Source organism: Nematolebias whitei, chromosome 6 (assembly GCF_014905685.2).
Source record: "Nematolebias whitei isolate Nwh7 chromosome 6, NemWhi1, whole genome shotgun sequence".
Taxonomy (NCBI): domain Eukaryota; kingdom Metazoa; phylum Chordata; class Actinopteri; order Cyprinodontiformes; family Rivulidae; genus Nematolebias; species Nematolebias whitei.
The window spans coordinates 44,625,969-44,652,089 of record NC_056503.1 but is presented as its reverse complement, the minus strand read 5'-3'; the positions used below and the strand labels follow the sequence as shown (position 1 = coordinate 44,652,089).

Sequence of the window (26,121 nt, the reverse complement as noted above, 5' to 3'; positions counted from 1 at the left end):
TCCAGCTGCTGAAATAAACACTCCAGCTGCTGAAATAAACACTCCAGCTGCTGAAATAAACTCTCCAGCTGCTGAAAGCAACTCTTCAACACTCAGTCCTCCCTTTTTAACTTTAATATTTGACGTGTTAGTGCTTTTAATTTAAATGTTTACACATCTAACCAACATTATCCAATAAAACACCTAGTTTTCTCACGTGAAAAGCAACAACAATAGTTTGTTTCTTTATTTTATCTGTTTAATTCACACAAACACTGACCAGTCTGATGCACCATAAAATATTATCATTATGAACATGAATGGTGATATGTCTGCTTGTGTTGCTGTAACGCAAATATATTCCTCTAATAACTTGTGTTTGTAAACAAATTAAATCCCCCCCCCCCCCCCCCATCTTTACAAGCTAATTAGATTAAACAAAACAGGTCTCACTTGTAAATGAGTCTTCGAGGCTCAATGTGATTTATCTATTTAAATAAAGGTTGAATGAAAACGCAAATAGAGGTTTGGAAAGTACAACATATTTCTTGTAAATACCTTTTTTTCTGAGCTTAAAAGTTCAAAAAGAAAGATATACAATCAAACTGAACTTTTATTTAGATTTTAAAGACAAATAAAATGTGCACCTTTGTTTTGTGTCATAAACGTGCTTTTTTTCCTCAAGCTTGAAAGAAGAAAAGAAGTTTGCATAAACATAACCATCCTGACTTATGCATAAGTTTGTTTTTTTATTTTATTGTCTTTATCCAGTTTGCTGTGTTTGTTTGTGTTTGATACCATGGATGTCAGAGTCAGAGTCAGAGTCAAAGTCAGAGTCAGAGTTTCTTTATTGTCATTCGCACCTCATGTGGTACATGTGATGGAGCGAAATTATGTACACAGGGTCCCAGTTACATCCAACAATAAAATGTATAAGAAAAACAGTAATAACATCTAAGATATGAACTAAGAAAAACATCAACTAAATATACACTAAGCACTCATAACATAAAACATTGAACATCAGCACAAACATGAACATGAGTCTGTGAGCAGATGTGCACGCATGAACACATCAACACTGAAACAGATCAGCAGCAACATGAAACAGATCAGCAGCAACATGATATGGTTTTTCACAGCGATTATTCTAGTTAGAGATTCATGAGTCTAACAGCCTCAGGGTAGAAGCTGTTCCTCAGTCTAGTGGTTCTACACTTAATGCTCCTCAACCTCCTTCCTGAGGGGAGTGGGGCAAAAAGTGTGTGTGCTGGGTGAGTGGGGTCCTTCATGATGCAGGTGGCCCTCTTCCTGCATCTGGAGGTGTAGATGTCTATGATGGTGGGGAGGCTGACTCCGACAGACTTCTGTGCAGCCTTCACCACTCTCTGCAAAGCTTTTCTTTCTGCAGCTGTGCAGCCTCCATGCCACACATTGATGCTCGAGCACAGGATGCTCTCCACTGCACACCTGTAGAAGGAGGTGAGGACTGAGCTTCCCAGACCAGCTCGCCTCAGCCGTCTGAGGAAGTAGAGTCTCTGATGAGCTTTCTTGATCAGGCTGGTGGTGTTGTTGCTCCAGCTGAGGTTGTCATTCATGTGTCCACCCAAGTACTTGTAGCTGGAGACCACTTCCACCGCAGATCCTCTTATGTTCAGGGGGGTGTAGATGTTTTTGTTCCTTCTGAAGTCCACAATCATCTCCTTTGTCTTCTTCACATTGATGTGAAGGTTATTCTCTTTGCACCAGCTCTCCAGGTGTTCCACCTCTTGCCTGTAGCTGGACTCATCATTGTTTGTGATGCATCCCACAACCGCTGTATCATCTGCAAACTTTACAATGTGACAGCCTGGATGGGTAGCTGCACAATCATACGTGAGCAGAGTAAACAGGAGGGGGCTCAACACACATCCCTGAGGAGAGCCAGTGCTGAGGGTTATGGTGGAGGAGGAGAGGTTGTGGATCCTCACTAACTGTGGTCTGTTTGTTAAAAAGTCTAGTACCCAGTTGCAGATGGAGGGGCTTAGTCCTAGTGTGGATAGTTTGTCCATCAGGGTTTGGGGGATCATGGTGTTGAAGGCGGATTTGAAGTCCACAAAGAGCATACAGACGTAAGAGTTTTTCTGCTCCAGGTGGTTGAGTGCAGTGTGGACCACAGAGGAGATTGCATCCTCTGTTGATCGGTTCTCACGGTATGCCTACTGATGAGGGTCCTCGTTGATGTTGATGGTTGTTTTGATGTGAGTCATGACCAGTTTTTCAAAGCATTTAGCGACTATCGGGGTGAGGGCCACTGGCCGATAGTCATTCAGACCAGTCACGGTAGAGCTTTTTGGGACTGGGATGATGGTGGCAGCCTTCAGGCAGGTGGGAACTGTCTCCAGGGTAAGTGAGGTGTTAAAGATGTCTGCCAGCACCTCACAGAGCTGATCAGCACATTCCTTCAACACTTTTCCAGGGATGTTGTCTGGGCCAGTTGCCTTGTGCGGATTAATCCTCCTGAAGGTACTCCTTACTTCTGCTGAGGTCACGCTGAGATGCTCTTCGTCCGGTGGTGAGGTGAGTCTGGATGTAGAAAGCACCTGCCATTCTCACAGGGTATGTGCAGAGTGTTGTGTGATTATTAGTCAGAACTTCATGGGCTTCTTTGTTTATGAAAAGTGGCTGCAGTCCTCCGATCTCATTTCTGCTCCACTGAGGAGCAGCCGGCCGAGGCTGTTTGAATACATCCACCATTACAACTGTTCCAGCAAAAGAATGATAAAGTAAATTAAATTAAACTCATAAAGATAGTCAAGGAACACGTGGAAGGAGATTGGTCAATTTCTCCGCATGGAGGAGATGGAGCAGAGACACAGCGGGTGATGACCAGGCAGCGCAGAGACATGTTCCCGTACCGTCTGTCGGAAACAATGGAGGTCTTTTCGCAACAAATTTACAAAATAGTGTTTTTGTTAATAACCGGAACATCAGATCTTCCTCCTCCATCATCAACTGGAAATAAGCGCCCACTCTGCCAACTGTGCTGTCTGTTTGTGTGAGTGGCATATCCTGTAGTAGGAGGGGCTTATCAGGACTTCTCCCACACAGTTTCTCTTTGAGTATGAATATATCATGCAGAAAAGACCGTCTCACAACTTACCTGTGAGATCTCATGTTTTATGTCTTATAATGAGCCCCAGTGGTGGGAAAAGTTAACCAAAAAGTTAACTTCGCTAACCCATATTCCGCTAACTAAAAAAAATAGCTTCACTAATGCTGAATCACTAAACAGGTAAAAAAAAAATAGCAGAAGCTAACACTAAACCGCTAACTGCTTAAATGATTGTCACCAAGTTTGCGTCACACGTTGTCGTTTCCTCCCAGTTGAAGCTGCATGACCAATCACGCCTTGTCATGTACTCGTTAGCTCCTGATTTGTTCCTTAGGCATTCCCTAATAGTAAAGCAAATTTTGTGTACGTTATTGTAAAGTGTTACCAAATTTTGTTTTAGCTGTTAGCGATTAGCAGAACTTCCTACCACTGACGAGCCCTGAAGAGCGAGTCCAGCTACCCTGCAGAGAAAAGTCATTCTGATTTCCTGTATCTGAATTCTTGATTTTTTTATTTTTTTTTGGTCGCTATCCAGAGTTTGTGACTCTGTCCGTCTCTTTTCTGCCCTAAACCAGAAGCAGGCTGCCCATCATGGTTCTGGTTCTGCTGGACGTTTCTTCCTGTTCAAAGAGAGTCTTTCCTTTCCACTGTCACCAATGTGTGGCTCAGAATGGGAGGTTGTGATGAAGTGAAGGCTCAACACAATCTCTGTCTTCCTTAGTTAGATCATTTTACTAATTAACATTTTATATTGTAGGTGAATGTTTTGTACATTGATCTGGAATGAATTTAATTGTGAATTGGTGCTATATAAATAATGGGTACCTATGTAACTATGTCATTGACATGGGATACTATATATCTCAATTATTAGTTACTATCTCATATTTATGACTTAACACCTCATAATTTAAGATACTAAGTGGCCGTACATTCTTATGTTCCTAGTTTTTGTAATAAACCCTTTTTCTAACAGAAATGAGAAAAAGACACTTGAATCATCAAATATTTAATGGTTCAGAAAATATTGTTTTTAATAGCCACATGACTTCATTAGAATAAAAATAATGAGTATATACTTCTTTTGTTTCCATCACTTGAATTACCATAAAAACAATAAAGCTGCACATTTTATCAGCAGTGAGAACTATAAGAAACAGGAGGAATACTGGTACTTATATTTATTTTGTAGTTTAGAGACAACAGTTATTTATTGGCTGCAGTTTTTAAAATGCCTGGTGCACAGAGGCACATGAAGAAAAGGCTGATCTTTGCCCCCTGAGACAGTTAATCATTCAGGTCCAGCACAATAACAGTCAAGGAGTTAAAAGCCTTAAAGAGCTGCAGTTGGTGAGGGTTTGTCCACCACTGGTGAGGCAACATGGCTGATAAACAATCTGTGGATTCATGCAGGGACTTGAGCTTTGAGAAGCAAAGTTGTGGATTTCTGATGAAGATCAAGAAATTCATGCCGATGGAAGTTTTCACCTGGTGAGTGGACACAGGAAACGAAAGAATACTGTTATTAACGTGAAGAACTCTGGATGTATTTCATGACGTATCTGATTATAATACACGGATGGAAAAGTCATTTTAACTCAGACGTCTTTAGAAGAAGGGTAATTATTCTTTTAGAAACGATAACAGGAGCTCATTGACGTTGCAGAGGTTGTGTAATTTGGCACATTTTAAAAACTGTAATTCATTAATGAACCCGTGTGTGGATTAGTAACGTCTCCTCCTCAGGCAGCTGGCCCAGACCCTGGCCATGGGTCAGGGGCTGGCGGCTCTGATCTGTGCCACGGCGGTCTCCTCTCAGTACCTGGTGTCAGACTTCCATGTGAACACGCCGATGCTGCAGAGCCTCCTGAACTACCTGCTGCTGTGCGTCACCTACACCACCATGCTGCTCTGCAGAACAGGTGACACTGGGCCTGCAGATTCATCGTTTGCTCCCCGTTTTTACACAAACTGACTTCATGTTCCTGTCTGGCTCTGCGTTGTGTTTTCCTGTCTGTGTCTCTTTGTGTACAATCTGTTTTTATCAAACTACTTCTGCATGCTTTATCCATCAAAATGTTTAGCTTGATCAGGGAGAGTGCTATAAGGAGTTTGATGCTTTTCAAATTATTAAACTTTATTTATTAAAAATAAATTCCCATAAGATAAAGTTCCCCATAAGATCTACTCAGTTCCTACAGAAACATTGTTCTATCTGAAACTATTTTGCTCTGTTTTTGTCAAATTCTGCTCCTGTCTTGCTAATCTTAGCTTAAGCTGCAGTTTTGCCAAATAAATAAATTTACTATTGGTTGTTTTGTTAACTTTTAATTGTATGTTGCTTAATTAAATTTTAGCAACAGTTTCATAAATCTTAGCTTCTAGTTATAGGATGATTTCCTGAAGGTTTTCACATTTTTAGCTTTTAGCTACTAACTTTTCTTATTCTTATTTTATTATTTCTTATTTTTTGTTACATTTACTAAATTTGGCCTTTAGCTACATTTTTATGGAATTTAGCTTTTAGCTAAATTTTATGGAATTTAGCTTTTAGCTACATTTTTGTAAATTTGAGTTTTAAGCTAAAGTTTAGCTAACTTTAGCTTTTAGTTTTGCTACATTTAGCATTTAGTTAGTTGTGTCTATCTTAACGTTTAGCTATAGTGTGCTTTCTGTTTTGCTGACTAGCCTTTAGACAGTTTTTCTTAAATTTAACTTTTTGCTGCATTTTTGTTAAGTTTTGTGTTTAGTTCTAGCTAATATTAGCTTTTAGTTAGAGTTTGACTTTTACTGTTTCTCTAACCAGCTTTGAACAACAGATTGTAGCTTTTAGCTACTGTGTTGCTAATTTTAGCTTTGTTACAATTTATTTAAAATCAGCCTTTAGATACAATTTAGTAAAGTTTAGCTTTTATTTATACTTGGCTAATTTTAGTTTTTGCTACTATTTTGACCTTTAGATTTTACCCATGATTTTGCTACATCTAGCCTTTAGCTAAAAATGGTAAATTTTAGCTTTTAGCTACAGTGTGATTTCCTCGCTTTCTAGCTTTGAGTTACAATTTACTAATGTCAACTTTTAGCTATATATTTGTTATTTTTAGCATTTATTTAAACTTTTGCTAATTTTAGCTTTTAACTACAATTTAGCCTTTTTGTAAATTTTAGCTTTTAGTTATAAGGTTCCTACTGTTTTGCTAACTGGCTTTTCTTTAGTTTTGCCACATTTGTTTGTTTAGCTACTGTTTAGCTGCTTTTAGCTTTTAGCTATATTGTATTTAATTTTGGTTTTAAACAACTGTTTTGCTAATCTTAGCATTTTGCTGCTGTTTTCTAACTTTAGCATTTAACAATGGTTTTGCTACATTTAGCATTTAGCTACAGTTTTGTAAGTCTTAGCTTTTAGCTGTAAGCTGGTTTATTGTAATGCTAACTAGATTTTATTTAGTTTTTCCTAACTTTAGATTTTAGTTATAATTTTACTGATTTTAACTTTTAGTTCCTCTTTTGTTTATTTTAGCTGCTGTTTGTTTAAACTGCGTTTTAATGAACAATCAGCAAATTTCAGTCAAATCTGACGTTATTCAGTGTTATTCAGTGTATTTATGCAAACAATGCTAACTTCTCTAGTTTACCAACACTTTTAGTGTTCATTTAGTGTGCTTTATGTTTTAAACTTGTTTATAAAGTATCAGAACAGGAAGTTTGAGCGGTGCTGTGATATTTATCCAGCTTCCTCTGTTTGACCCGTCTGAACATTTCTTGGTAACCGAACGTGACGTGGAGCAGCACTGATGGATCAGCCGTCCTACTGAAACTCCGGCCTGTTCCCCTTTAAAATGCAGGGGATGGTAATATTTTACAGATCCTCAGGAGAAGATGGTGGAAATACTTGCTGCTGGGGCTGGTGGATGTGGAGGCCAACTACACTGTGGTCAAAGCGTACCAGTACACCACTCTGACCAGTGTGCAGGTGAGCACAGGTAGAACAGGTTTCGTCATGTTTGATGACTTTAACGTGGAGCTGAACGTATAAAATAAGAGTCGAACATGATCTAAGGTTTCGTTCGTGTCTTTAGTTCAGGTATGAATCTGCGGTTTTCTTGCGTTTCCGTCCTCCAGCTGCTCGACTGCTTTGTGATCCCGGTCCTAATGCTTCTGTCCTGGTGGGTTCTGAAGACCCGGTACAGGATGGTCCACTACGTTGCAGTCTGTGTTTGTCTCCTTGGAGTGGGGGCCATGGTGGGAGCCGACCTCCTGGCTGGAAGAGACCAGGGCTCCGGTAAGAACGTTCTAGATTGGACTCCTGGCAGGGTCCAATGCTGACATGTTCCTGTTTTTAGTTTTATACATTTGTCTTGGAATCTAGCTGTTTTTTTGGTTTTGTTACCTTTTTCCTTTTAGCCATCCTATTTGTTAAAAAAAACAAAACAAAAAAAAAACTGTAGTATGAGTTTTTATAACTGCTTATTGTTGTTGCTGTTGTCCATTGTTGTCATCTTTCTTTGTTGAAATCAGGTCTCTCTTGTAAATGAGTCCTCGAGGCTCAATGGGATTTACCTGTATAAATAAAGGTTGATTGATAGATGTTTTCAACTGATTAATTTGTGCTTTTGGATGGATTAATTTTATTTATTGTGGGTTTTTTAATGACACGGTTCTAAATATGATCGCTCTATCAAACAGACAAACCAGTTTCACTGCCAGTGTTGCAGCTCAGGTGTTTTTCTTATCACCTGTCGCCCAAAGGCAAAGGAGGGCGATAATGTTTTTGCATCTTTGTGTGTGTTTCATTTTCATTTAGCCTTTATTTATACAGTGTGTTAGTTTTAAATATAACTTCATCAATTTCACACTTATTGAGCTAAAACTTGGTGTAGTAGCTGAGACTGATCCCCAACACATATTTTGAGGGTGAACAGATCGAACATAGCAAAACGGCTCATGAACCCCTGGACCAGATTTTAATTCAGATTCAGATATTCTTTATTGTCGTTCACGAAATTATGTATGCAGAGTCCCAGTTACATCCAACAATAAAATGTAAAAGAAAAACAGTAATAAGATCTAAGATATGAACTAAGAAAAACATCAACTAATATATACTAAGCATAATAATAGCATAAAAACAATATGCCGAACAGTAGCACAAACATGAGTCTGTGTGAGCAGATGAGCACGCATGAACACAGCAACATGAAACATGATGTGATTCTTCACAGTGATTATTCTGGTTAGAGATTCATGAGTCTAACAGCCTCAGGGTAGAAGCTGTTCCTCAGTCTAGTGGTTCTACACTTAATGCTCCTTAACCTCCTTCCTGAGGGGAGCAGGACAAAAAGTGTGTGCTGGGTGAGTGGGGTCCTTCATGATGCAGGTGGCCCTCTTCCTGCATCTAAAGGAGTAAATGTCTGTGATGGTGGGGAGGCTGACTCCAGCAGTCTTCTGTGCAGCCTTCACCACTCTCTGCAAAGATTTTCTTTCTGCAGCTGTGCTGCCACACGTTGAAGCTGGAGCACAGGATGCTCTCCACTGCACACCTGTAGAAGGAGGTGAGGACTGAGCTTCCCAGACCAGCTCGTCTCAGCCATCTGAGGAAGTAGAGTCTCTGATGAGCTTTCTTGATCAGGCTGGTGGTGTTGCTGCTCCAGCTGAGGTTGTCATTCATGTGTACACCCAAGTACTTGTAGCTGGAGACCACTTCCACCACATATCCTTTTATATTCAGGGGTGGTAGGTGTGTTTGTTCCTTCTGAAGTCCACGATCATCTCCTTTGTCTTCTTCACATTGATGTGAAGGTTATTCTCTTTGCACCAGCTCTCCAGGTGTTCCACCTCTTGCCTGTAGCTGGACTCATCATTGTTTGTGATGCATCCCACCACCACTGTGTCATCTGCAAACTTTACAGTATGACAGCCTGGATGGGTAGCTGCACAATCATACGTGAGCAGAGTAAACAGGAGGGGGCTCAGCACACATCCCTGAGGGGAACCAGTGCTGAGGGTTATGGTGGAGGAAGAGAAGTTGTGGATCCTCACTAACTGTGGTCTGTTTGTTAAGAAGTCTAGGACCCAGTTGCAAATGGAGGGGCTTAGTTCTAGTGTGAGTAGTTTGTCCATCGGGGTTTGGGGGATCATGGTGATGAAAGTGGATGTGAATTCCACAAAGAGCATACGGACGTAGGAGTCCTTCTGCTCCAGGTGGGTGAGAGCAGTGTGGACCACAGAGGAGATGACGTCCTCTGTTGATCGGTTCTCGTGGTATGCGTACTGGTACTGGTGAGGGTCGTCGTTGATGTTGATGGTTGTTTTGATGTGGGTCATGACCAGTTTTTCGAAGCACTTAGCCACTATCGGGGTGAGAAAACTTTCTGGAAGTTTGGAGCCAACACAATTCAAGATGGCTGCCACACCTGACAGAGCTCTGTCAAATGAAAAGATTTAAAATTCCTTTCTTCTTCCTTCTTCAGCCTCCAACATGCTGTTAGGTGACGGTTTGGTGCTGCTCAGTGCCACACTGTATGCCGTGTCCAACGTGTCTCAGGAGTACACGGTGAAGAAACTGAGCAGAGTGGAGTTCCTGGGGATGGTGGGCCTGTTCGGCACCATCATCAGCACCGTACAGATGTAAGTTTACATCCGAGTCGTTGGCATCTGTTCGTTCAGCGTCATGTTTTAATCTGCTGGGCTTTTATTTTGTTAACTCATTCAGGGTGATCCTGGAACGAAGCGAGGTTTCCAACATAAAGTGGAGCTGGCAAGTTGGTCAGTATTCCATCCAAACAGTGTAAACATCATGTAAACGGCAAGAAAACACAAACATGAGATGTCACGCTCAGAGTGTGTGTTGAGGATGACTCTCAGCTACTACCACACTGAAGCTCAGTCTGTAAAATGGTCTGAATTATACTTATTTTTATCAAGTTAATTAACTGTGGCAGCCATCTTGAATATGGGTGACTTCCAAAAGTAATCAGTTGTAGGTGTTTATCCATTGATTATTACATGAACATTTCCGGACAATCCATCCAGTGATTCGTGAGATATTTTGCTAACAAATGTACAGAGTTGACTGCTATATTTTAAATCTAAACCTGTCCAATCTGTTGGTGACTGTCTCAGCTACTACCACCCTAAAGTTTAGCTCAGTATCTATAAATTTGACCAAGTAACCATTTCTATAGCTGTGCCCCAATCCAACGGCTGCATCCTTCGAAGACCGCATTTGAAGGCCGCTTACGTCATAGCGACGCGCCGAGGCCTGCCTGTCCCAATTCACAAACACTGACTTCTGGTCTACGTGGTCTTTGAAGGACCCGGCCTACGTCGACCGGGTCCTTCGAAGGATGCAGCCGTTGGATTGGGACACAGCTTATGTCTTTAAAAGTCAGTTGGCTGTTGGCAGCCATCTTGAATATGTAAATCCACTAGGAACATACTTTCTGCAGGTTTTGTCTAAATTCTGCTGCAGCTTTCAATGGTTTAGGGAAGTCTTTAAGTCTGGTTCTGTTTTCAGAGTCGTCCCCTGGATGTAGTGATGAGTTGAAGATTGATAAGCGAGCATGTTTCTGTAACTCTTCAGTTTGTCCGTGGTCTAACAGCTGAACGTGTCTCCTCTCAGGGCTCCTGTTCTCTGCGTACGCTCTCTGCATGTTTGCTTTGTACAGCTGGATGCCTGTCGTGATGAAACTGAGCAGTGCCGCCTCCGTCAACCTGTCGCTGCTCACCGCCGACCTCTTCAGCCTCTTCTTCGGGATCTTCCTCTTCCACTACAACGTGAGGACGTGCACCATTTGTTGTTTATTATTCATTCTTTGTCGAGAGTGTGTGGAAGTCTGTTTTCTGCCGTTCTGAAGAAAACTAATTAACTCACAAAGTCAGAATGATGAAATACAGAACCATCTCCAAATGGTGACTCTGCATCAAATATTTATGACTTAGCATTTTAAAATTATGACACATAACGATATTGGAGGGAGGGGGGGTTCCCCTCTTCAAAGGGAGACCAGAGGGCGTGCTCCAACTATAGAGGCATAACTCTCCTTAAGGTCTATTCAGGGGTACTGGAGAAGCGAGTCAGATCGTTAGTCAAACCTCAGATCCAGGAGGAACAATGTGGGCTCCGTCCTGGCCATGGAACACTGGATCAGCTCTTTACTCTCACTAGGGTCATCGAGGTGTCATGGGAGTTTGCCCATCCAGTCTACATGTGTTTTGTGGACTTGGAGAAGGCTTTCGACCGTGTTCCCCGAGGTACATTGTGGGGGATGCTCCGCGAGTATGGGATTGGGGGCCTGTTGCTACGGGCTGTTGGGTCCCTATACAAGCGGTGAGAGTCTTTGGTTTGCATTGCCGGCTGTAAGTCGGACCCCTTCAGGCTGGGAGTTGGACTCTGTCAGAGCTGCCCGTTATCTCCGATTCTGTTCATAACTTTTATGGACAGAATTTTTCGGTGCAGCCAGGGACTGTGTTTGTGAAACACACATTGTAAAAAAAAAAGAAAAAAAAAGGCTTTTTATAAGAACTATGTGATATGAAAATGATGAAAATCTACATGTGACGAGCAGTAATTAAAATGTTTTCTTTGATTTTGGATTCCACCTAAATTCAGCAGCTTTCCATACAAAGTCTGTAGTAAATGTCAGAGTCAGAGAGATTTATTTGTCATTCGCATCTCATGTGGTACATGTGGTGGAACGAGATTATGTACACAGGGTCCCAGTTACATCCAACAATAAAATGTAAAAGAAAAACAGTAATAAGATCTAAGATAAACAAGAAGGATTTATCAACTCATTTATGAAAGAAAAGTGTCTAATAAGAAAGATGAGTATATTAAGATAAGATTCATTCAACCTTTATTTAGACAGATAAGGCACATTGAGCCTAGAAGACTCATTTACAAGTGAGATCTGTTTAGACAGACAAAAAGCAGTGAAACTGGACACATGTAGGTACTTTTTTCCCTGCCTGAGAAGAAAAACTCTGATATTAAAAAACACCTCGCACAAACAAACACATAGTGACATAGACATTCTGCAGAAGGGGGAGACGACAAGAGCGGTGAGCATGTCCATAGACGCTCTTGAGGGCACTGTAAGAGTTCTGTTAATGATGTAATAATAAGCCAGTGTCCTCCGAGATCTGTAAACATTCTCGAGGTATGTCGGGGAATGGCCAAGGATAACGTCAATGAGAATCCAAGAGTCCTGAAATGATGACACAATGTTTATTCAGCTGGTTTCTTCTGGTTATCAGTTGGAAATTCATCAGGGAGGGGGTGGTGAGCATCAGATCACATGTTCTCCAGGCAAATTCAGATAAGATGGCTTTCAAGGCCAGCCAAGGGAGCCAAATTCAGATAAACACAGATGTTTTGGGGACAGGCAGAACTTAATGACATCTACCTTGAGTCTGTGTTGGTCGACTCGGTTCCGAAATGTCCAAATTACATGGCCACACCGATGGAGCACGACTGAGTAAAATCCCAGAGATCTGATCCATTCTGCCCAAAGCATTTGAGTCTGGGTACTCGAGGCACAAACCAAGCCATCATAAAGGCAATCAGCGTGATCGGGTCCAAATTTGCTGCCAACAACTTCCTTGATTGTATATAAAACCAGCAACCAGCCGAATCCAAAAAGCAGGAACCAGTTAAATCCAATTAAATATGCGTCCTTAAAATCCACAAATGGCAGCAGAGATCGACACATCATCAAGTCTTCCAAGTCGATGAGATATCCAGCTGCATGCATGCCAACAGGGCAAATCGGCTCGCCTAAAGCCTGTCTTCTCTTCGAAGAAATGTTATCAATTGTGTTGAGAGACCAACTGATCAAAACAAGTCCATAATTATGGTTCAGAAGATATGAAGAGAGTCTCGCAAGCAGTTTCACAGACAGACAGAGCAGCAAAGCAAAGCGGAAAGGGAAGGGAGGGGAAAAGCGTGCGATCTCGGCAAGAGCAAGTGGTCAAGTGATAAGATAAGATAAGACAAGATAAGATAAGATAAGATAGAACTTTATTGATCCCGCAGGAAATTGTTGTGCCAGAGTTTTAGTACCAAGGAACATACACAAAATCACACAAGATAGAAAAAATAACAGAGGTACAAAAATACCAACAATTAAGTTCTAAATCAGGTCAGGTGCAGACAGAAACATTAACGTGTTTATTATGGTGCAGGATTAATTTTATTGTTCTATGTGTAGAAAGGGGGAGGAGTTGAAAAGTTTGATAGTCAATCACAGAGAGAAAGGACTTCTGTGGCGTTCTGTGGAGCACCTCCGTGGTCTCAGTCTACGACTGAAGGTGCTGCGTTGAGTCCAGTGTGTCAAGCAGGGGGTGTGACGTGTTGTTCAGGATCTGGAGCAATTTCCTCAGCATCATATGCTCAAACACCTCTGCCAGGTGTTATTATAAATACTATAATAATAATTATCATCATTATTATAGTAATATTATAATTTAGTTATAATCATATTATTATGTTATTAATATTATCATTACCATAGAGAGCAGATACAACAGAGCTGCTGCTGTTATGGTAAATGGACTGTACTTATATAGCGCCGTTCTATCTTATCGAGATACTCAAAGAGTTTTACAACACAATCTGTGCCCTCTTTACACATTCGTACAGCACTCTACTATATCTATACAAAGAATAATCAGTGTTTTATCAGAATCAGAATCAGAATAAACTTTATTGGAATTGCACCGAGGTACAACGCGAATATGTACGTACAGTCGTCCGAAAGATGGGCGGAGTGCACGAAGCTGCAACTACAGGAGAGCGCTGCCATTTTATCCTTATCAGATAATAATCTTAGATTATTTATCACATTCATACACCAATGGAACACACATAGGAGGCAATGAGAGGTTCAGTGTCTTGCCCAGGGACACTTTGGCATGTGACTGCTGGTGGAATCAAACCCCCAACTCTTGCATTGGAGGACGACTGCTCTAACCACTCAGCCACAGCCGCCACATGATGACATGTTGACATCCAAATACAAACTTCAAACCACAATAATCACAACTTTAAGAGAAACGAGCCTTAATCTTTCTTGAAGAAGTGAATATTGCAGCCGTCTTTCATGGTTGAGTCTGAAAGTTAAAAATCATAATAATAATTTTATTGTAGTGCATTAATGCTTCCTCACTGCATCTATCATCTTTGTAAATATTGATATCTGTTCGTTCTGTGACCCACCTCAGTTCTCTGGACTCTACGTGGTCTCCCTGGTGGTCATCCTCATTGGCTTCATCACCTTCAACGCTGTCCCAACACCTACTAACCCCACAGACACCTCCTCTTCTTCCTCACTCTCTGAGGAAGGCTACTATGACAACACTGTGGCCACTGACAGTGGCTTCACCCAAAGGGAAGTGGCTGGTATAATCCCAGCTGAGGTGAAGGGAGAGGAGGATGAAGAGGAGCTTCACCAAGCATGCTGGGAGGAAAAAAAGAGGAAAACGAGCACTTTGGGGTCATCGCAGAGTGTTCGTGATGAAGAACCAGTTGTTGAACATAGCACCAAACTGTGACCCACAGCATGTTAAAGAGCTAAAAGTATTGTTGAACCTTTATTGACTTGTTACACAAACGGCAAATTAAAAAAAAAAAAACAAAGATGCTGTAAATAATTATTATAACTCGTGTTTTCTGTGTGGGATCCATGTTGCTTGCTGCTGAAGGCCAAAGGGTGATGACTAAATAACTCCCAGGAAGTAATCAGTGGATGTTCTTTTACAACAGATTAACTTTTGGAGCCAAACACATTCAAGATGGCTGCCACCACTAAGGAGATTGTGACAATTTCAGGCAATAATTTGGGAGAAATATTAATATATCCCTGATTTATTTAACTGGGATCATGTGTACACAATTTTGTTCCACCACATGTACCACATGTGGTGCATATGACAAATAAAGAACCATGAAAAATTGAATCCTTGAATTTAATGGTGGTCTGATCGTATTTCCAACTCGTTTTCAACATAAAAGAAACCTGTAGTTTGTCCTTCTTCCATTTGCGCTCAGCTTTCCTACACTGATGATGGCTGCTCGGGTGGTCTTATTTAACCAAGACTGTGGTGTGAGCTTGGGGTGCCTGATTTTTAACAGGGTCTTAACAGACTAATTACTAGAGGACAAATTGACCTCCTTTCCTTAAATGATTTGTTAAATTGAATAGTTTTCATTTGATAGTATTTCTATGTTAACGTGATTCTTGACCTGCCATTGTGTATCTATTCCTCTTTCCTGATCCTCTCAAACCCAGCCGGTCAAAGCAGATGGCCGCTTGTCCTGAGCCTGGTTCTGTTAAAGGGTTCTTCCTCATGAGGGAGTTTTTCCTTTCCACTGTCGCCTTCATGCTTGCTCAAGATGAGAGTTCTGCGATGGAGTTAAACTCAAAGCAGTCTGCTCTTCAGATAAATGGTGTTAAATTATTATTTTTATATATGAATGTTTCTGTTCAGTGCCCTGAGATGACTTCTGTTGTGACTCGGCGCTTTATAAATGAACTGAATTGAATTAACACAAGACTCCTGATGCTGAGAGAGCAGCATGTGTAGTAAGACATACAGAGCGCCCAGAGTCAGTAACAGAGTTACGCAGCGGAGAAAAGAGCAGCAGTGGAAGAGTTATACAGTATATACGACAACTCCTGGCAGGAGCGGAAGATTTAAACTCACAGACAAGGGAGGTGTCAAATAAAATAGTTTGTGATCAGAAAAAAACAGCATCCCTAATTTCTAAATTAAAAATGAATGAAGCATAAGTTAAAACTAAATCAAGTGTATGACCCTGCTGTTGAGTGGGACCCACAGCACACTACACAAAGTTAAAAGACAGGATAAGATTTAAAAACTCGTGAGCCAAAGGCTTTTCAGAGCAACACACATGAATATTAACACACACACACAATTAAAACCCGGTCATATTTGAGCAATATTCCACAAAAAAAGTCATGGAAATTATTCATAAAATCATTCGTATATGTTTATAATAAAGACGTCAGGCTAGAGATTTATGCTTTTTTTTTAATTTAATTTTATTTAAATTCTCCCAAACAGCTTACCTGTAAGACACAAACCTCACAAAAAGAAAAATCAGAAGTATCAAACTTGCTTTATTTTTCTATGGCTGACATTGACATAAGTAAAGAAAAATAATAAATACAGTAGTAGAATAACAACAATTGTAAAATGCTTGTCAATAACAAAATAACAGCATTTTTCATATTACATTTCTATTTAATAATAAATTAATGACCATAAAATTATATATAAAATCAGAGTACACTGATAAGTTTCCAAGAAATAGGTAAAAATTTATGTTACAGCTTATTCCTGTACAGTAGTTCATGTGACCACCACAGACGTGTATTTATGTGTAAGCACGCGCCAGACCAAAAGAAAGATGGCTCCTTTAAGATGGTAGCATGTTCCACCATCTTGTACCGCCCAGGGGGATAGTTATTTTTTATCTTCTCAAATATATAAATTCATCAACGTTTGAAACGATATATTTCATTCATTGGTTGAATGTTACAATTTATAGTAAATAGTATGATGAGTACATCTGTTGTTTTTGTGTTGTTTATTTTATAATAAAAATGTTAATTTAGCTGTCCACCCCAGCCGAGTGATGGTATCGTCCACTCCCACGGAAACGCCGGCTTCAGCTGAAACAGCGCAGGAGAAGCAGGTGGAATTAATTTGTCAGTCGGAAGAAAGCTGAGCAGAGTAAGTGCGGAGAGGAATTTCAAGACTTTCTATCACGTCAGCTGTCAAAGGAATCAGTCACATGATTTTAATTGGTTTATACAAACACTGATTTAAATTGGGCGTACGTTAAGAAGTCGCCAAACGTTAAGCGTTTCTGTGGAACCCGTGCTGTGCTGCTAACGTTAGCATGCTAACAAAAGAAGTCTACCGTTAACCAAGACAGATTTATTCCAGTAGTGTTCGGAACTAACATACGTATTTCTGAAGTCCTAATTAACCCTTCTACTTGGTTTCCAATCGTTAACATTACAGTGAGTCGTTAAAACGCGTATTATGGAAGCCCACTTCAACACGGTTGGTGCTAAGGTTAGCTAGCATCAACTGCTGTCATTTTGACGTTTTAAACTGTCACTTCAGATTTGTTTCTCGTACTGAAACAGGACACCGTGGAGTGGCAAACAAAAGGTTGGGTCAATATATTTTAAATTCCTCTGAAGGTTAAAAACGGCGTTGTCTTTGTATGGATCCGTCACAGAGCTCTGCTCCCTCCGTGTTGTTCGTGAAGACTGCGGGTTTTGTCGTTTTGTTGTGAAGCAAACTTCAAGTCTGGACACGGTTCAGAGGGAAAATGCACCTTGTGACGCAGTTTGGTTCCTCTTGCTGTTCCATGATGACAGATGGCTTAAAGCTGAATCAAACACGGGCTGATTAGAAACAGAGTAAAGCAGCAAACAAAATTCATGTTCGTTTTGTTGACATTTAACAAACCATATTTGAATTAAACACCTAGTTAAGTAACCATACTTTATTGCTAAACACCCCCAAAAATAAAGGTAATAAAGAATTAAAATGTTTAAGATGGAATAACATATTTAGACAAATGCCTCCATAAATAATTCACAAGACTACCCTTCTTTAAGGAGAAAAATGTGGTAAACTTTACCGCTATATCTTGTGCCCACGTCTGCTGGTCAGGGGCACGACTTTCCTCTATGGTTTAGCTGTTTGGCTTCAGCGCGTCTGATGAAAATAAATGGGTGACGTGGTGTTTGCAGAATGTGATGACGTTCAAGTGTGTTGGAAAGGGCCATGGCTAAAACCAACCTGCATGACGGTGGCCCTTGAAGACCTGCTTGACCCTAACACCTTTGGCTTATTGTAAGCTGAGGTTTCTAAATTTCACTTGGAGAAATGAGTTGTCTAATTAGGTACCCACATTTGAGTAGATTTTTAATGGTCAGAGAGAAGTAACAAAATCCATCCATCCGTCATCTTCCACTTGATCTGAAGTCGGGTCGCGGGGGCAGCAGCCCTAGGGAGGCGCCCAGGAAGCATCCTTACAGATGCCTGAACCACCTCCACTGGCTCCTCTCGATGTGGAGGAGCAGCGGTTCTACTCCGAGTCTCTCGGGGATAACTGAACTTCTCACCCTATCTCTAAGATAAGAGTCCAGCTACCCTGCGGAGGAAACTCGTTTTAACCGTCTGTGTCTATCTCATTCTTTCGGTCACTACCCAGAGTTCATGACCATAGGTGAGGTTAGGAACATAGACTGACTGGTAAACGGAGCCTTACAGCTCAGCTCCCTCTTCTTCACAACAAACCAGTATAGAGTCTGCAATACTGCAGGCACTGCACCAATCCATCTGTCAGTCTCATACTCCATTCTTCCCTCACTAGTGAACAAAACCTCGAGATACTTAAACTCCTCCACTTGAGGGAGAACCTCAACCCGAAGAGAACAATCTACTCTTTTCCAACTGAGGACCATGGCCCCAGATTTGGAGGAGCTGATTCTCATCCCAGCCGTTTCACACTCTGCTACAAACCGCTCCAGTGAAAGCTGAAGATCACAGCACGATGACGCCAACAGGACCACATCATCTGCAAAGAGCATGGATGGAATCCTGAGGCCACAGAACCGGAGTCCCTCCGCCCCCTGGCTGCACTGAGAAATTCTGTCCATAAAAGTTATGAACAGAATCGTGACAACGGGCAGCATTGGCGGAGTCCAACTCCCACCCTGAAGGGGCCAGCAATGCGAACCAAACTCTCGCATCGCTTGTATAAGGACCGAACAATTCGTAACAACGGGCCCCCAATCCCATACTCGCGGAGCACCACCCACAGTGTACCTCGAGGAACACGGTCGAAAGCCTTCTCCAAGTCCACAAAACACATGTAGACTGGATGGGCAAACTCCCATGACCCCTCAAGGGCCCTAGTGAGGATAAAGAGCTGATCCAGTGTTCCACGGCCAGGACGGAACCCACATTGTTCCTCCTGGATCTGAGGTTTTACCAACGATCTGACTCGCTCCTCCAGTACCCCTGAATAGACCTTACCAGGGAGGCTAAGGAGAGTGATGCACTTGTAATTGGAGCACATGCTCCATTTCCGAGTAACAAAATCACGTTAGCTGTAAACTGACATGTTTGTCTATACTGTAAAAAATATACTGTCTGTAATCATTTTTTTAGATGTTTTGTGAACACAGCAGTTGAATACAAAATAGAATTGTCACTCTTGGAGGATGTTTTGAACGCAAAACAGTTTCATCAACAGTTAGTTCAATTTAGAGGTAAAATGTAGCTTTTTAAATCAGTATTTTTTTCAAAATAAATGCCTAGACTCCTTCAGTTAAACGCATATCGCTTGTTGCATTTCATGCCAGCTTTTACATTTAACATGATTGTAGATGTGTAGCTAATTATTACTGTTTTGCCAAAATCTGTCCAGTGATCCATGAGATATTTTCCTGACAGATCGCAAAGTTTATAAACAGTTCTGCTGTGATCAGCTGGTGCTCCGTTTGTTTTGGGCATGACTCTCCGCTACTAACACAACGAATTTTAGCTCAGTACTTTTTAAATGAACTGTTACAGCTGTTTTTGGTTTGCTTAGTTCGCTTAGCTGTGGTGGCCATCTTGAATAGTGCTGACTCCAGTACTTAATGTCATAGATGTACATCCAGTGATTTTTTTATTTAACAAACGAAAGCAGACACGGGCTAAAACATGATCGCCCTTTTGTTTTTGGTGGAGGGTGATTTATTACGTTGGTGAACGTATAGAACGCTTCTTTCTATGAGGCGGCTTAATAGAGAGTTGATGGCGTATTTAGTAAAAATCATAAACTGTCGGCTTCAAAGAGGTCAAATGTATTCATGTGATTTTTGTTTTCTTAAAATTGTTTATGTAATTTTTGTTACATTTTTGAACCACAAACGTTTAATTGTTGCAGTGCATTATAGGCACATCTCACTTTCACTTCTGTAAGAGCTTCTTTATTGTTGAATTAAACTGTTTGGCCATATGTGCTTTTATTCCCTTGTATAAATGCAGATGAACGTCCAACTATAAACACGATTTATTTTTGCTTCTTGTTCTAACGATCATATTTTGCCTGATCATCAGATCCGACCTGTGCGAGCTGGAAGATATCTGTGTAATTTCAGACACACTGGACAAACTTGTAAGTTTTTTAAAGTTTTTTTTTTTGTAAAAGAACAATTTTTGTCCAACATTTATTTATTTATTATGTACAGTGTTAAATGTTGCTTCACAACATAATTTCCTCTTGAATCTGATTGGATCAAGTTTTATCAGGTATTGTGGAGAGTTACTAATTTTTATTGTATTATTTTTTTTGCTCTAGAATTTGTTTGATTTGAATGGACAAGGCAGCCAGAAGTATACAGGTAAGAACTTTAAATCAGACATTTAAAAAACTACTGATCAGAAACTTTATTTACATCAACTGAAGCAAAAGTCTGAAGAGCAATTTTAATAGAAATTTGTCCCAAAACATTTTAAACTTCATTTCTGAGCTTAAATGCCAAATAGAAGCGTTTAAGATCAGTGTTTTGATTACAAAGCTTCAAACGGTAGTGAAGAATTAATCCAAATGAAGGCTTTGTGTGCTTAATATCTGTGTGGGCTGCAGACAAACTGTTGCACAGGTTTACTTTACCTTGCTGCTGAGTAAATTAATACATTTCGTAGAGTTTTGTCGTAATGTCATAAGTTTTGTCCACTCCCTCACCATACATTGAACGTGCCAGGCCAAAATCAGACATGGCTGCGTCTCGCATTGTTTAAATGGTTTAGATGATTTAAAATGGGTTGAGCTCTGTCCCTGTTGTTGCTCTTTAATGGTTCATTCATGGTTTGAGAAGTGTTCTCAGTGGAAGCAGCTCCAGCATCTCAACAGAGTACTGTTTCATCCATGTTTGTTAAAAGGGAAGTGGCTCATAACAGGGCTCTTGTGTTTGTGTGTGAATCTCCTAATTTATCTGAATTTAAATCAGTCCAGATGTCTTTCTGATGGGACTTTGGTAGATCACAGTTCCTGCAGAGTGTTTGCAGTCGTGGGCTGCATTGTTGTGACAAATCTACAGTCTTTCAAAGACAGCGATGTTTGCGTGCGCACACTTATCGTCATCAGCACCTGGAGTTTCCTATAATCTATAAGAAATTAAAGAGCATATTTTCACGCGGCAGTATGGGCCTCTGCATAGATACAGACGGCAGCTGGACCAATGCAGCGATTCAGATATTTAGATTCAAATATATACATCCTATCAGAAACCTTGAATGTTTTTTCTTGTGTGTAGCCCAGCTAGTGAGGTCCAGTAAAGGTTCCATAATGCCAGTGAAGAAGAGGAAATTACCTGATGACCATGAGCACAAGTGTAAAATTACCAGGTAAACGTTCACATTTTTTTCTTAGTCAATAACATGTGTGCCTTGTTTGTGCTGCAGGAGAACTGCTACTTGTTGAGTTCTGCAGAACCTGCAAAAAGCCCCGAGGACTGACAGACCTCCTGATTTGACTCCTTCCCTGACTTCTGCTCTGTGTTGCAGTTTCACTCGCCCTCAGATCTGCGGCGTGAAGACGTTTAACTCTGACAAGCAGTTTTCCAATAAACGATGCCTGGCCTGGTTTCACAAGTATGCCGGTCCTGACAAGGTGTTTGGACCGGAGGCCATGGAGAAGTTCTGTGAAGACATCGGAGTAGAGCCAGAGAATGTGAGCCAGCCTGCCGCCTCGTACGTTTGTTGGACAGAATGTGTTGTCTGCGTTCCCGTGTTGAATGAAGCGTCTGTGTTTTTGTTTCAGATTATTATGTTAGTTTTAGCCTGGCACCTAGAAGCAGCAAATATGGGGTACTTCACAAAAGACGAGTGGCTCAGGGGAATGTCACTATTACAGTAGGAGTTATTATAACTTTTTCTTTAAAGCCTGTTTTTTATTTACAAATAAGACTTACATGTGTCTTTTCATTTTTTTTCAGGTGTGACTGCACAGAGAGGTTACAGGGTAAACTGGATTATCTACACACTGAGCTCAACGACTCTGTAGTCTTCAAAAATATCTACAGATATGCATTCGACTTTGCCAGAGTGAGTTTGTTGTGTATTTTTTGTTTGAAAAACAGGTTTACGCCGTCTTGAGTGAAATTCTGTGGTTTGACTTGCAAGCGAGGTACAGGTGAACTCCAGGATCAAAGGTTTAATTGCAGAAAAAACGAGTGGAAACTGAACCATCTCGAGACAAAAACCTGGTTTTTGTTGCTGTTCTGTTAATCCCAGGTTTGGTTTTCAGTAAATTCAGAATTATAGTATTTTGGAAAGCATCGTTCTGTTCTTCTCAGGTTTTGGAAAGAAAAAAAAAATCATACTTAAACAATTTGAAATTGGATGTGGTGGCGCAGAGGTTAGAGAAGGTGGTCCTGTGACCGGAAAATTGCTGGTTCAACTCCCAGTATCAATGATGGAGATGTGAAAGGTCACAGATGTTTTTCACTTATTAATGTCAAATGTGTATGAACTACGTGTGGTGTTAGTGTTTTGTCTGGACAGAGGGGAGCTGCAGAAACATGGAGCTTTCAAACTCAAGGCCCTAAGCAAAGAGGCTGCAAGAGTTGTCTGACCTCGAGTCTGAGTCTGACTGATAACCGTTTATAAAATGACATTTTCTTATGCTCTTTTTGAGCAAACTTAGAGACGGAAGCGCCATGTAAACATCTTGATGCTTGTATTTCAACTCTGTTCCATCTTGCAAGATTAAACTGGGATTAAGAAAATTATGTACTCGCTCCTGTGTGGCATATTTATTCAATGAACTACTAAGGATAATATTAAATTATAACAACCAACAATATCAAAATGTGGGTGGGATAGGTGAAGCACCCACACCAGCCTCCTCCTTCATTTGCCCCACTCTGGGCACTTGAGCAAGGCCCTTAACCCCCACCATCTGCTCCCCTGGGCACCGTAGAAGGCAGCTCTCTGCTCCACACAGAGGGCTGTTTGAGCTCGGTGGTTGCGCCAGGAAGGACATCTGGTGTAAAAATATTGCCAAGTCTTAGTGTGACTTGGTTCTCTGTGGTGACCCCTGAAGAAGGGAGCAGCTGAGCCCCCACCCCCCCAGATGGGTGTTGAAAGGTTGCACCTCCAGTTTTTCATCTTTCATTCAGGAGGTAAGATGAGGCAGGTGTGTCATTTGGACTAAATGGGTTACAGGTTGTTGTGATCATTCAGTTTAGAGTTAAAACACTCTAAAGTGTTAACGTAAATTATTTGTGAAAACAGCTTGGTTTGAAACTGATAAATTATCATCTTTGTTTTAAATGTTAAGTTCTGTGATGCAGTAATAATCTGGACAAGTGCAGAGGATGAAAAGAAACTAGAATCTTCTTTGTACTTCAACGTGCCACTCACTGTTTTTGTTTTGGTCTCAGGATAAGAACCAGAGGAGTTTAGACATGGACACGGCTAAATCCATGCTGGCTTTGCTGCTTGCCAGGACATGGTCTCTCTTTCCCACCTTTCACCAGTTCCTGGAGGTAAAAGCACTTTCTTCTTGTCTGTAAATCATTTGATATGAAAACCAAACTGCATCGTATTCAAGGTCTGAAAGAACGGATCACAGTGGTTTATCTTAGAACGATGAAAGCATCAATTTATACACAAAAATCACAAGTAACATTAGCTGATATACATGCATGTTCCAGGATTAAAATCTAAAAAACAAGATTAAAACCTAAAGGTGATCGAGCTTTCAAGCAGCTCCAAATCTGTAGAACAATTTCTTTCAATTCAATATCTTCCTGAGGCTCCAGAACCATTACTGAAGGAGTCTGCGTGGCTGAGAGAGTGGATGGCTCCTCGTCCTGAACTGTGGCAGAGGGTGCCTCAAAACATTTCAGAAGTGCCCCTGAGTTTGCATTAAAATACCAAACATAAAACCTCTGATGCATCATACATCACTTGTATCAGTATCAAACATTCATAATTCTGTGCCTGACAAGGGTTAGGCTATAAAACCATTGTTAAGAAGTATCCTAATGTAATACTGACTAATTACATCACGCTTACACAACTTTCCCAAGTAATGTGAAGTAATTTAGGGACCGTCATACTGACAGCAAACGGCTTACAACTAAGACGAAACAAACAGGCCTACATATTTGTCCAATTTGTGAAATATTCAGAATAGGAGACAAATCGACACAATTAATAGTTAACACATTCCAAGCTACATCACAAGGTCATTGCCTTTAGTAATTAAAGTAGCCCGGTATTACTTTCCTACGTTGTAGTATAGTTTTAGAAGAATTTGGATCTTTAAAATGAATATTTTTTGCTGAAAACCAAATGTCGTCCTAAGCAACTAAATGTAAACAACAGTTAGCATCTTGTGTTATTAATTAAAAGTAAGCCCATCTTGCAACCTACATAACATAACAGCTCTCTAAGAGATGACCGCTGCATACCTTTTTATCTTTTGCTCGCTAAACTCTGTCTGCACCTGGCTTTGACCTTTTCTTGTCCATTTTCCATGTGTGTAATTGGCATTTCCCCAACATGAGTCAAAACAATTTAGGCCTAAACTAATTCACCATCCTTGAGTGAACTATTGGCTATATTCACAACATTATGAATGCAATGTGCTTTACAAAATGAAATGTGCAAATCAATGGTGTGATTTATTTAGCGATTCCATGCATCACCCCCCCCCCCCCCCCCCCCAAAAAAAAACAATTTCACAACCTGTGTATCAGACCTCAGCAGAAGCTACATGTCCTGCACCTGGAGGAGGACGCCCACTCCCCGCAAACTGATATGTAGACTAGACTGGCTATTTGAAATAATGTGTTTATTTAGTTGAGGAGGAGGGCGAAGCCGGGTACTCGTGCTGCCCTTGATGAGATGCCGCCCCGGGGCAGCTGTCTCTATCGCCCATATCAGAAACCGCCACTGATGGCGGCACTAAATTTTTACCATTCTTCCTTCACAACACTGACCGAGCAGCTATAATCCATGTCACTGCTTGTTTTCTTGCTGTTTTTCTCCTGTTACATTTTAAGTTTGTAAATTCATATCCTCATCTTCTTGCTTAATGTGTTTTTATAGTCTTTTGCACCACAGCTCTTTATTTTAATTCACCATCTGTTTTCAAGTTGGTTATACAGTTTGTGAGTCGAGTAACCTCTTGTGCATTCATGACAGAAGCTATAACAATCAACATGGAGTCAGGTTTTATAGAATATTTTTTATAAATAATCCTGTTTTACTAATGCTTATTTCTTTCCTATTGCCATTTTCCATAAATCTTTACAGCAGTCAAAGTACAAGGGATTAAATAAAGACCAGTGGTATAATGTTCTGGAGTTCAGCAGGACCATCAACACAGACCTCAGTAACTACGATGAAGATGGAGCTTGTGAGTTAGCAGCTTCACACCAAGTCAAAATGACACAGAAGATTTGAAGTCTTTAAAGACTTGTTTTTTTCTTGCGTGGTCTTGAACGCAGTTTGAGAGTCTGAGCAGTGAAAGTGTTATACTTGTTTTCTTTGCAGGGCCAGTGCTGCTAGATGAGTTTGTTGACTGGCAGAAGATGAGGTCAGCATCTTTATAGACTTCACCGCCAAACAGAGGAGAGGAAACCAGGACTACAAAAGTGCGGAGGCAAACATTTCGTACAGGAACAAATGAGTTTTTGGTTTCATAAACATGGACTGCAGAACCGTGGCTGTGGACTCTTGATTCACTCAGATCCCATCAGGTTGTCTCTGTGCAGTCAACCAACTGTTAACGGGACCGTTCTATCAGTAAAATATTTTTCTTTTAATATTGTTAGATTGAAAGAAAAAATATGCAGGTGAAAAGTTCTTTAGGAAACAAAATGAACTAAAAGGTGTGTGGGAATCGTTTCCTGACGCGCATATATATATATATATATATATATATATATATATATATATATATATATATATATATATACACACACACACACACA

General features: G+C 40.6%; 3 protein-coding genes across 3 annotated transcripts in view; 2 read left to right on the top strand and 1 right to left on the bottom strand.

Moving 5' to 3' along the window:
• LOC119410975 (cullin-5) overlaps nt 1-2,866 on the bottom strand; it is a 30,271-nt gene extending 27,405 nt beyond the window's left edge. The window contains exon 1 of the mRNA XM_037677894.1: nt 2,834-2,866. Coding sequence (XP_037533822.1) covers nt 2,834-2,866 — 33 coding nt within the window. The remainder of the gene's footprint in view (nt 1-2,833) is intronic.
• A 1,560-nt stretch (nt 2,867-4,426) lies between these two features.
• On the top strand, nt 4,427-14,685 carry LOC119410751 (solute carrier family 35 member F2). The gene is made up of 8 exons (XM_037677657.1): nt 4,427-4,564; nt 4,820-4,995; nt 6,919-7,046; nt 7,196-7,355; nt 9,544-9,700; nt 9,786-9,838; nt 10,695-10,849; nt 14,297-14,685. Exons 1-8 carry the CDS (start codon nt 4,455-4,457, stop codon nt 14,624-14,626), a joined length of 1,269 nt encoding a protein of 422 aa, XP_037533585.1. The 5' UTR covers nt 4,427-4,454; the 3' UTR covers nt 14,627-14,685.
• A 2,074-nt stretch (nt 14,686-16,759) lies between these two features.
• Nucleotides 16,760-25,838, top strand: dcun1d5 (DCN1, defective in cullin neddylation 1, domain containing 5 (S. cerevisiae)). The gene is made up of 10 exons (XM_037677661.1): nt 16,760-16,831; nt 20,231-20,288; nt 20,472-20,514; nt 21,435-21,520; nt 21,680-21,845; nt 21,936-22,027; nt 22,111-22,219; nt 23,560-23,664; nt 25,442-25,544; nt 25,682-25,838. The coding sequence occupies exons 3-10, from the start codon at nt 20,488-20,490 to the stop codon at nt 25,738-25,740; spliced, it is 747 nt and encodes a 248-aa protein (XP_037533589.1). The 5' UTR covers nt 16,760-16,831; nt 20,231-20,288; nt 20,472-20,487; the 3' UTR covers nt 25,741-25,838.
• The last annotated feature ends 283 nt before the right edge of the window (nt 25,839-26,121 follow it).